The sequence below is a fragment of the Triturus cristatus genome, chromosome 7, assembly GCF_964204655.1.
Source record: "Triturus cristatus chromosome 7, aTriCri1.1, whole genome shotgun sequence".
Lineage (NCBI taxonomy): Eukaryota > Metazoa > Chordata > Amphibia > Caudata > Salamandridae > Triturus > Triturus cristatus.
In genome coordinates, this window is record NC_140590.1 from 1,349,167,724 (window position 1) to 1,349,180,208 (window position 12,485).

Genomic DNA, 12,485 nt, shown 5'->3' on the forward strand with positions numbered 1-12,485 from the left:
AACAAGCCCTTTGAAAAGTGTGGCATGTTTGCCTCATGCCCAGCTTAACAGGCTGCCCTTGAACAGTTTTGGGGCGAAAGGGGATTGATTCGATCCTGTGATGTTAAACTTATAAGGTTATTGTAGATGGACTTGACAAAGAGAGACCTCTGACACTGTGGTTGATGCAAAGTCCATATCTCTGCCTTCCTTTGAGGAGTGGTTAAAAAATATATTTATTTATATTTATATATAGATAAATATATATATGTGTGCAAACATTTTGCAGTATTTGTATTTCACTCCCAAAAAGGTGTCCTGAACACAATGCTCAGAGTGGGTTTTCAAAGGAATGGTCCATAGAATATTGAAGAGAGGAATCAGAGTCTTTAATGATGCAGTAACATTCCATGGTTCCAAGAGTAAATGGACTCACTCTATACAGTGTATCCATGAATATCCACTGTTTGTGAGATACCATCCATCACACTGTCCAACAGAAGTCTATGTTAAAATAATTACTCCTCAGTAAGTTCTCTGTCTATGTCCATGTATGCTTCGTCAATGTAGCTGATAATGGCACAGGGGGATGTCCGGTCAGGAAGGAGCAGCACAGAAACAGTTTCTTTCCAATAGCTAAAACTAATACATGAACTCTGTTGAAAAAGTAAAAGAAAAAACTGTTAATTTTCTGAAAGAACTACTGACCGCTCTTTCCATATTTAATCCAGCACAAAAATATACAAAACTAATCACTCCTTAAGCGTCATGGCCATCACCAAACTGCAAAACAATCAATCTGGAAAATGTCTGAAGATTAACACTTCGTCATCTTAACTCCTGTAAAACTGCGACAAAGGGCTGTGTTACAGTCTCAGAAAGGCTCCTTTTGCTGTTAAAATGTAAATATATCTGTGTCTCTTAATTTTGATATAAATTACTTCAGCTTCATTAAAGCTTGGAGATTTATTTGCAGGAATGAATCATTAACTTGAGATGACTTGCGCACAGGAGATATTTTCGGGCTGTGTGGGGAGGTGTGTATGTTCAAGGATTTACTGGATTTGAATTATATGTTCAAGTGGTTTCCAAGTCCTCTTTGCTTGGCAAGCACTATGGCATGATTTCATGGACCATAAACCAAAGATGAATGAAAAAAGCTCATACTGTTGAATTCAATTACCAAACTGACCAGAGTCGCGAAGCAGCAAGAAAGACTCTGAGAACTTTAGATTTCACTTGCACTATCGCACAAGCTACTTACCTTCAGTAACGATATATCTGTAAGAGACATTAGTTAGTGATAGATTCCTTACCTTAGAATTACCCCCAGGCGTCAGACTGTATCTGGAAAGTTTTCATCAGCATTAATCCTGCGTGTCGGAAGGTGGCGTCGTGAGGCTCCGCGTCCGTTGTAGGCGTCATGATCGCTGGGATGACGTTGCGGCAGCTAATTAGACGCCGCCCTCGCGCGCTGACGTCAGTTCTGTACACGACTTTCCGCGCCAGGAACGCAGAGCCATGCAAGATACTGACCACTGGTGCATTGAAACTAGGGCCCTGAAAGGGATGACCTTAACCCTAGAAATCAGTTTGCAGAACGGCAAGGATGGGTGGGGCGTTAAGGAATCTATCACTAACTAATGTCTCTTACAGATATATCGTTGCCGAAGGTAAGTAACTTGTGCATCTGAAAGACACATTAGTGATAGATTAGTTACCTTAGAATGGATACCCCAGCAATACCAACCCTGGTGGTGGGTCTGCGAACCAAGATCACACCAGACAGTCACGGAGAACTTGGCTGTCCAGGCAGTAATGCTTAGTAAAAGTGTGCAGCGAGGCCCACGTAGCTGACTCACATGTCTTGCAGGGGGACACCACGTCCCAATGCAGTAGCAGCTGGTGTCGCCCTGGTAGAATGGGCGCATAGCCCCACCGGAGGTTCCTTTTTAGCAAGATAATAACAGGCTTTTATACACAAGACGACCCAGCGGCAGATGGTCCTCTTGTGTACAGCCCGGCCTTTCTTGACTGTTGTGTGCAATTCAGGTAAAAGGAGAGCGCACGTTTTGGGTCCAGATGGTGGAGCCTCTCTTCCTCCCTGGAAGGGTGCGGAGGCGGAAAGAATGTGGGCAAGTTGATAGTTTGCCCAATGTGGAAGGGAGTAACAACCTTTGGCAAGAAGGAAGGACTAGTGTGGAGCACAAACTTATCTGGATAAACAGACAGAAAAGGAGGTTCACAGGAAAGAGCCTGGAGCTCACTGACGTGCCTAGCGGAGGTGATAGCAACCAGGAAAGCAGTCTTCAAAGTCAGCAAACGAAGAGGACAGTTGTGAAGTGGCTCAAAAGGAGCGTACATCAAATAAGTGAGAACCAGATTCAAGTCCCATTGTGGCATCACAAGCGGAATAGGAGGGAAAAGGTCAGTAATGCCTTTGAGAAATCTACTTACGACAGGGGACTTGAAAAGAGAGGGCTGACCAGGGAGCCTGAGAAAGGACGAAATTGCAGAAAGATAGCCTTTAATAGTGCCCAGAGCAGAGCCCTGCCGGGCCAAAGAAAGAAGGAACAAAAGGACTTCTGAAAGAGGGGCAGAAAGGGGATCCACAGCCTTTGCTGTGCACCATGCCACAAATTTGTTCCACCTGCAGGCGTATACCGATATAGTGGAGGGATGCCTAGCTGCCAGAATGATATCACAGACTTCACGAGGCAAGTCAAATTGAAACAACTGTCGTCGTTCAATCTTCACGCATGGAGGTGGAGGCTGGACAGGTTCGGTGGAGGACCGTTCCCTGCTTCTGCGACAGAAGATCCTCTCGAAGAGGCAGTCGGATCGGAGGATCCATGCTCATACTGAGTAGCTCGGGATACCAAACTCTTCGAGCCCAGTCCGGGGCCACAATGATGACTTGGGCCCGGTCGCGCCTGATCTTCTTCAGCACTATGGGTAGAAGTGGTATAGGTGGAAAGGCGTACAACAGACTAACTCCACTCATGGCAAAAAGCGTCGCCGAGCGAGTGTCGCCTTGGAAATTCCAACACGCAGAACTGCTGACATTGCGGGTTCTCTTCGGTGACAAATAGATCTAACCAAGGCTCTCCTCACTGTTGAAAGAGACCATGCGCCACCTCCGAGTGAAGACGCCACTCGTGATCCATCATGTGGCTGAGTTTGTCCGCCCTGGCGTTCAAAGAACCTGCCAAGTGTTGAACCACCAAGGAAATGCCTTGACGTTTCAGCCATGTTCAGAGACGCAGAGCCTCCTATAGGGTCCACGACCCCACCCCGCCTTGCTTGTTGCAGTACCACATGGCGGTGGTGTTATCTGTGAACACCTGCACTACTCTCCCCTTGACAGAGGGAAGGAATGCATTCAGAATGCCTTCAGTGCAAACAGGATCGCCCGGAGCTCCAAAAGGTTGATAGGGAGCCTGGCCTCCGCAAGAGATCAGAGGCCTCTGATCTCCGCCTCTCCCATGTGACCACCCCAGCTCAGGAGAGACGCATCCATCACCACAGTGTGCTTCGGTTGGGGAAGGGACAGTGATCTGCCGCTGACCCAAAGCTGGTTCGTGAGCCACCACTTTAACTGTTGTGCAGTGCCCTCCGAGATCTGGACATACTCGGACAGGGCACCTTGATGCTGCGCCCACTGGAACTTCAGGTCCTACTGCAGAGCCCGTATATGCCATCTGGCATGATTGTCAGCAGGATGCAGGAGGCCATGAGGCCCAGCAGCCTCAAGGTCATCCTGAGGTCAAACCTAGGACAAGGGCCAAAAGATCTGAAAATAGCTAGAATGTCCCGGACTCGCTGTTCAGGAGGATAAATCCAAAACTGCGCCGTGTCCAGAACTGCTCCGATAAAGAGGAGCTTCTGAGAGGAAATCAGGTGCGACTTCGGCACATTGATGGAGAACCCCAGTAAATGCAAGAGGTCGGCCGTAGTCTGGAGGTGGGAGACGACTGCCTGGGGTGAGGCCGCCTTCAACAGCCAGTCGTCGAGATAGGGGAAGTCTAAAACCCCTGATCTGCGCAGATGAGCTGAGACCACCGCCATCACTTTTGTGAACACCCGAGGGGCGCTGGTAAGGCCAAAAGAGAGCACGGTGAACTGAAAGTGCTCGTAGCCTACCGTGGTCCGTAGGTAACGCCGGTGGGCCGGCAGGACAGGGATATGAAAATAAGTGTCCTGCAAGTCCAACGCTACCATCCAGTCTTGCGGATCTAGGACAGACAAGACATGAGCAAGTGTGAGCATCTTGAACTTCTCCTTCCGGAGGAAGCGATTGACGTTCCAAAGGTGTAAGATAGGACGCAGGCCCTTGTCCTTCTTTGGAACCAAGAACTAGTGGGAGTAACAACCATGACCTACTTCTGGCGTCGGAATGCGCTCAATGGCCCCCTTGGCCAAGAGGGCCGCAACTTCCTGCTGGAGAAGTGCCAAGTGATCCCCCGACAAGCGGTGGTACTGAGATGGCATGGCTGGAGAGGTAGTCTCGAAGGGGAAGGAGTAGCCCCTTCGGACTATCTGTAAAACCCACCTGTCCGAAGTGATGGTGTGCCAGTGGGAGAGGTGATGGCGAATCCTGCTGCCCACTGGTGTCTGGTGGGCCTGAAACACCGGACTAGGAAGGTTTGGAGGATGTGGTGGCAGGGGAGGTGGTAGACTGACCCGCCCGCTGGCCCGAGACCCACCTCGGCAGGTCCCACATCCGCCGCTGCGCTGAGACTGTTGCTGCGCAGGCCTGTGGCTTTGAAACAAACATGTTTGGGCGCCCCTTCCTTGGCCACAAAAGGAGTGAAAAGCAGAAGCTGAAGGAGTGCGCGTGGCCGAAAGGCCCAAGGACCTTAAAACGCTCCAACGCACTGTCTACCTTGTTGCCAAAAAGGCGAGTAACATCAAAAGGCATGTCCATCAGAGTACTCTGGACATCCCCAGAAAATCTAGTTGTCCTCAGCCAGGCGCGACGGGGTGGCGCCACTGTCGTGGAAATCGCTCTGCCCAGCGAGTTGGCAGTGTCAAGGCCACAACTAATCATGAACTTGGCTGCGTCTCTCCCCTCAGGAATAGCTTGGGAGAGCACCGTCCGGGCCTCCTCCGGACAATGAGGCAGCACCTGAACCACCGTATCCCACACAGAGTGGCGTTAACAGCCCAAGAGGCATGCGGTGTTCACAGACCGCAACCCTGAACTGGCAGAAGAGAAAATCTTTTTCCCAAATTACTCCAGTTTCTTGGATTCCCTGTCCGGAGGTGCGGAAGGGAATGCGCTCGGGGACACAGAGGCTTGGACAACCAAGCTCTCAGGCGTAGGATGTTGGGAGAGGAAAATGGGGTCGATCGGGGCCGGGTAATGGCGTCGGGCCATGTTCCTATCCACAGGAGCCCCTGTGTTGGGCCTGGACCAGGTGCCCAAAAGAACGTCTGAAAGTGCGTCATTGAAGGGCAGCAGCGGCTCCGCAGAGGAAGCCGCCGGCCAAAGCACTTCTGTCAGGAGGTTAGTCCTGACGGCCACTGTAGGGAGCTCGAGGTGGAGAGCCCCGGTTGCCCTACGCAACACCACGGAATAAGTACCACCCTCCTCCGTAGAAGGAGACAGTGTGCCAGGTTCTGGAGAAAAATCCAGACCACCTGCGTCCTCCAAATCCTCTTCCCAGTCCGGGTCTATCTCGCATTGGGCTGCAAAAGGGTCTTCAGACCCCTCCCAGTCCTCCCCGTCCTCTGTAACCTGCTGGGCAGGCGGAAAAGAAGGAGGAGGATGGAGAAAGGAATAGAAATTTCCCATTGGTGTCGAAATCGGCGTCGATCGACACCGGTCCGGCACCGTCTCCATGTCAGGGTGGAAGCCGGAAACGGCATTGGCCGGGGAGCCAGCGGCGGTGCCGTAGACGTCGATGTCGGTGGAGGTCATACAAGGTCAACCGACATTGGCTGGAATCCAAGCATAGACCCATGGGGGTCTCGCAGCGCCGAGGCAGGAGCCGGCGACGAAGAAGGGCGAGGACCCCCAGTCGGACCCGCGGGGCGCGCTGGCGGGACCCGAAGGGCCAACGAGGCAGGCCATGGCTGACAGAAATTCCTGCAGCTAGGCCGGAGTCGCCGATGGACCAGGGAAGGGCGGGTAGGCCATCGGCAACTGCGTAGGCACCCGTCGGAGCCACGGGGGTGTCACCACCCACACCCTCAGCCGTGTCGCGCGACAGGCTAGGCGAAGAGCAACGTCGCTTCTTCAACTTCTTGTGCTTCGCCTTACCTGACCCCGAGTGCGAAGACTTCGTCGAACAATGGTGGCGGCTCCACGACCGGTCCCTCGACCTCCCACGGGACCGGGACCTTGAACGGTGTGGAGCAGACTCCCGGGCCTCAAGAAGCTTTCGGGACCGCTCCCGCAAAGTTTTCGGCGCCATGGCCTGGCAGTCGGGGCACGGCGCGGGGTCGTAGTCGCGCCCCAGGCAGTAGAGACACTCGCGGTGCGGGTCTGACACCGACATCGTGCAGGGACAAGCCTCGCAAGACTTGAAACCGGGCATCCCTATACACCAGGAGTCAAAGACTCAATAGAACAGAGACAAAAAGTCCCCAAAAACCCATTCAAAAATTGACTGGAGGTACTGCTCTCTCCGGAACTGCGCTTGCTGGTGCAGAAAAAGAAAGAACTGACGTCAGCACGATAGGGCGGCGTATAAGTAGCTGCCGCGACGTCATCCCGGCGATCATGACGCCTACGACTGACGCGGAGCCGCACGACACCACCTTCCGATGTGCAGGGGTACTGCTGACGAAAACTTTCCGGATCCAGTCTGACGCCTGGGGGTAATTCTAAGGTAAGGAATCTATCACTAACGTGTTTTTTTAGCAGATTGATTATTTAAGCAGTGATTTGCAATAATTCTAAGTTTTTTCCTTTGTTTAAAAAAAAAAAGAAAAGCATTCAAAGTTAACATATCAAGATACATGTGAAAATTTCATCATCACATTTAACATTTGTCAAAGGGAGGGTATAAGCTTCATGAATTTTTAAAGTATGATGCATCATAAAGGTCTCATTCCAACAGGCATTGTTTAGTTAGTGTGACTTGGGGTATAGAGAAAAAACAATATAATGATATTTGTATCAAAACCTGCGAGCTGACTTCATTTGACCAATCAAGTACATACTTCACCAAAAACATTGAGAAGCACAGCCTCGTTGCCCAATAAGAATCCCTGCTGGTACAGGATGTGCACACGCATGGCTGAGGCCTGTTTTAATGCAAGTGTGAAAGAGAATTTCCACCTTCTGGTACTAGACTACAGGACTATGGTAACTGCTGTTAATTTATACATATGAAAAAAACAAGGGTAAGGCTGATCTGCTAAACCAGGAACCTGGGGCAATAAATTAAGTTAAAGCAACAATATTTCAGTGTAGACTTATTTAAATTACCATTCTTTGATTACTTTCGTGGATGCAGCCGCTATCCACAAAAGATAAATAAATCAAAAAGATATACAATCTTAAACATTTAGTGACCTGAATAAAGAGTTTGTTAACAACCATAACAAATGAAGATTGGAACAATTGACACAATTTCACAGGAAGGAACTGCAAATATTTTAAGTGATAAAGTGCTCACAAATGCAAAATTGTTAATATGAATAAAAAGTGAGAAGTGCATCAAATATAAATAGACATGATTCTTGAGTCCTTGAATGATTTCTAGGCTTGGGGGGCAAAGGGTGAAGCCTAGATAACATCTGCAGTCGGGGACGTTTTGACCTCTGGGTAACGGGAGGTCATTATCAGGACAGCAGGATGAGAATTGAGCACTAATTATCTAAAGTAGTAATTAATGAATTATTACTAATGTGGTTATGCAAAAACAACCAATGGGTGGTATACAAAAATAACTTGAATATACAGGTCAAGCTGCTGAAGACAAGAGGGGTGAAGCCAATCCAGGGAAAAACAAGGAACTTGTGATAAGTAGGAGAATAGATTCTGTAGAAAAGTGAAGAAACAATGAATGCAGGCAATAAGGAGGCTTGTAGGAAGGAATTAATGGTAGTCCTAGAAAATGAAAGACCTACCTATGGAGTATTCCAAGGAGAAGGGATCGTTGTTAGAGCCCGACTGGATCAGGGCTAACCAATAAGGTGAATAATCTAGGCTGCTCACCAGACTTAATCTGGAACTGGCGCCTGTCAGGGTACAGAGCTCATTTCTTGAGACCACCATTAACTCCTTCCTCTAAAGACCCTTCCTTTTTCCATTGGCACCTTTTTCACGTTTGTGAGCGCTTTATCACTTACAATTATTGCAGTTTCTACCTTTGAAATAATGCAAAAAATTGTTCTGAATTTCATTTATTATGGTTGGATTATGAACTCTTTATTCAAGTCACAATGTTTAAGATTGTATATCTTTTTTAATTATGTATCTTCTGTGGCTAGCGGCTGCATCCACAAAAGTAAACAAAGTATGGTCATTTAAAAAAGTCTACGGTTAATTTCTATATGACATATGTGTCTAACCCATACCCATTATAGCCCCATACACAGGGGATCTGGAGTATCTATGTCTCAGCTAACGATAATTTAACTGTTAGTAGCAAGTGAGAAGAACAAGTTACTTACCTTCGGTAACAATGTATCTGTAAGAAACATTAGTTAGTTAGATTCCTCACCTTAGAATATCCCCAGGCGTCAGACTGGATCCGGAAGATTTTTCGTCAGCAATACCCCTTGCGCGTCGCTAGGCGTCGTCTGCGGCTCCGCGTCCGTCGTCGTGCGCCGGAATGACGTCGTCGGAGTACTTAGACGCCGCCCTCGCGCGCTGACGTCAGTTCTTCTACACAGCCTTCCGCGCCAGGAACGCAGAGCCATGCAAGATACCGACACTGGTGCCAAAAAAATCTAGGGCCCTGAAAGGGATAGCCTTAACCCTAGATGTCAGTTCGCAGAACGGGGAGGATGGGTGGGTCGGTGAGGAATCTAACTAACTAATGTTTCTTACAGATACATCGTTACCGAAGGTAAGTAACTTGTTCATCTGAAAGAAACACGTTAGTTAGATTCCTCACCTTAGAATAGATACCCAAGCAATACCAACCCCGGTGGTGGGTCTGCAAACCAAGATCACACCAGAAAGTCCTGGAGGACAGAACGGCCAAAGAAGCCATCCCTCCGGACTTGGTTGTCAAGGCAATAATGCCTGGCAAACGTGTGTAGCGAAGCCCACGTTGCCGCCTGACAGATGTCCTGCAAAGGGACACCCCGTCCCAAAGCAGTAGTAGCCGCTGTGGCCCGAGTAGAATGGGCGCGCAGCCCAACAGGAGGGTCCTTTTTTGCCAAGGAATAACAAATTTTGATGCACAAAACGACCCACCGAGAGATGGTCCGTTTGTGCACAGCTTTCCCTTTCTTAGCACCCACGTATCCAACGAAAAGTTGGTCGTCCAACCGGAACTGCTTTGTGCGGTCCAGATAAAAGGAGCGCGCACGTTGTGGGTCCAGACGGAGGAGCCTCTCTTCCTCTTTGGAAGGATGCGGAGGCGGAAAGAAGGTGGGCAAGGTGACAGACTGCCCAAGATGAAAGGGGGTCACCACTTTCGGAAGAAAGGAGGGACGAGGCCGAAGGACAACCTTGTCCGGATGAACAGAGAGAAAAGGAGGCTTTGCAGATAAAGCCTGGAGCTCACTCACCCGTCTAGCCGAGGTGATGGCTACCAGAAAAGCAGTCTTAAGCGTCAGCAGACGAAGAGGACAATTGTGAAGAGGCTCAAAGGGAGCGCACATTAGAAATGTGAGAACAAGATTCAAGTCCCACTGAGGCATTACAAAAGGGACAGGAGGGAACGTGTGAGTAATGCCTTTTAGAAAGCGTGTAACTACAGGGGACTGGAAAAGAGAAGGCTGATCAGGAAGCCGCAAGAAGGCAGAGATGGCAGCAAGATAACCTTTCAAGGTGCCCAGGGCAGAACCCTGCTGAGCCAAAGAAAGAAGAAAGAGGAGAACCTCAGAAAGAGGGGCGGAAAGGGGATCCACAGCCCTTGCTGTGCCCCATGCCACAAATTTGTTCCACCGGCAGGCGTATACTGTCTTTGTGGAGGGACGCCTGGCTGCCAGAATGATATCACAGACTTCAGGAGGCAAGTCAAATGGCATCAACTGCCGCCGCTCAATCTCCACGCATGGAGGTGGAGGCTGGACAGGTTCGGGTGGAGGACCGTCCCCTGCTGCTGCGACAGAAGATCCTCCCGAAGGGGCAGACGTATCGGAGGATCGGTCAACATACTGAGTAGCTCGGGATACCAGTACCTTCGTGCCCAATCCGGAGCCACCAAGATGACTTGGGCCCGGTCGTGCCTGATCTTCTTCAGCACTCTGGGCAGAAGTGGTATAGGCGGAAAGGCGTACAACAGATCGCAACTCCACTCGTGACGAAAAGCGTCGCCGAGCGAGTGCCGCCTTGGAAATTCCATCGCGCAGAACTGCTGACATTGCGCGTTCTCTTCAGTGGCGAATAGATCTAACCAAGGCTCTCCCCACTGCTGAAAGAGACCGTGCGCCACTTCGGAGTTCAGACGCCATTCGTGATCCATCATGCACCGGTGGCTGAGTTCGTCTGCTCTGGCGTTCAGAGAGCCCGCCAGATGTTGAACCACTAGGGTGACTCCCTGGTGTTCCAGCCATGTCCAGAGGCGCTGAGCCTCCTGACAAAGGGTCCACGACCCCACCCCGCCCTGTTTGTTGCAATACCACATGGCGGTGGTGTTGTGCGTGAACACCTGCACGACACTCCCCTGACAGAGGGAAGGAAGGCTTTCAGTGCAAGTCGGATCGCTCTCAACTCCAACAGGTTGATGTGGAGGCGAGACTCCGCCGGAGACCAGAGGCCTCTGATCTCCGCCTCTCCCATATGGCCACCCCAACCCAGGAGGGACGCATCCGTCACTACGACATGCTCCGGTTGGGGAAGGGAGAGGCTCTTGCCCGTGACCCAATCGCGGCCGGTGAGCCACCACTGCAACTGCTGTGCAGTGCCCTCCGAGATCAAGACATGGTCGGACAGGTTGCCGTGATGCTGGGCCCACTGAAACTTCAGGTCCCACTGCAGAGCCCGCATGCGCCCCCTGGCGTGATGCACTAGTAGGATGCAGGAGGCCAGCAGCCCCAGAAGCCGCAACACTAGCCTGACCGAAACCCAGGATAGAGGCCGAAAGATGGGAATCAGGGCCTGAATATCCCGGATCCGCTGTTCCGGCGGATAGACCCGGAACTGCGCCGAATCGAGAACCGCTCCGATGAAGAGGAGCTTCTGAGAGGGACTCAGGTGTGACTTCGGCACGTTGATGGAAAACCCCAGCAAATGCAGGAGATCCGCCGTAGTCTGGAGGTGGGAGACGACTGCCTGCGGCGAGCCAGCCTTCAACAACCAGTCGTCGAGATAGGGGAAGACTGGAACCCCTGATCTGCGCAGATGAGCTGCGACCACCGCCATCACTTTCGTGAACACCCGAGGGGCACTGGTAAGGCCGAAGGGGAGCACGGTAAACTGAAAGTGCTCCTGACCCACCGTGAACCGCAGTTAACGCCGGTGGGCCGGCAGGACGGGGATGTGGAAATATGCGTCCTGCAAGTCCAATGCTACCATCCAGTCTCCAGGGTCTAGGGCAGCTAGAACCTGAGCCAAAGTTAACATTTTGAACCTTTCCTTCCGGAGGAAGGCATTGACGTTCCGGAGGTCCAAGATAGGCCGTAGGCCCCCTTTGCCCTTTTTTGGAACCAGAAAGTAGTGGGAATAACAACCACGACCTACTTCTGGGCTCGGAACGCGCTCGACGGCCCCCTTGGCCAAGAGGGCCGAAACTTCCTCGTGGAGAAGATTCAAATGATCCCCCGAGATACGGTGGTGCTGCGGTGGCATGGCTGGAGGGGTCGTCTCGAAGGGGAGGGAGTAGCCCCTTCGGACGAGTTGCAGCACCCACCTGTCCGATGTGATGGACTGCCAGTGGAGCAGGTGATGGTGAACTCTGCCGCCCACTGGCGTGGAATGGGCCTGAAAGCTCGGACTAGGAAGGCTTTGAGGCGGATGCTGCCGGGGTGGATGTGGGCTGACCGCGTCGTCCTCCAGAACTGCCTCGGCGGAAACCACGTCCGCGACCGCGCGCAGGTTGGTTCTGCGGCTGGTGGCTAGGCTGACGTGAGGAGGCACCCCTTCCTTGGCCACGAAAGGGGCGAAAGGCGGAAGTTTGCGACCGCGGGGCCGAGAGGCCCAAGGACTTGGCCGTAGCCCGGGAGTCCTTAAAGCAATTCAGCGCACTGTCCGCTTTCTCACCAAAAAGGCGAGTGCCATCAAAGGGCATGTCCATGAGCGTGCTCTGGACATCCCCCGAAAAAGACGTGGACCGCAGCCAGGCGTGACGTCTAAGCGCCACCGTGGTAGAAATCGCCCTACCCAGCGAGTCCGTAGTATCAAGCCCACATCGGATTGCATGTCGTGCTGCATCCCT

General features: G+C 51.4%; 1 protein-coding gene across 2 annotated transcripts in view; it reads right to left on the bottom strand.

Moving 5' to 3' along the window:
- Nucleotides 1–346: 346 nt before the first annotated feature.
- TRPC4AP (transient receptor potential cation channel subfamily C member 4 associated protein) overlaps nucleotides 347–12,485 on the bottom strand; it is a 749,627-nt gene continuing 737,488 nt past the window's right edge. The window contains exon 19 of one of the 2 annotated variants that reach the window (XM_085619014.1): nucleotides 347–635. In XM_085619014.1, the coding sequence (XP_085475140.1) occupies nucleotides 498–635 (138 nt within the window). In that variant the 3' untranslated portion in view covers nucleotides 347–497. The remainder of the gene's footprint in view (nucleotides 636–12,485) is intronic. The other variant, XM_085619013.1, reaches the window with a different exon arrangement.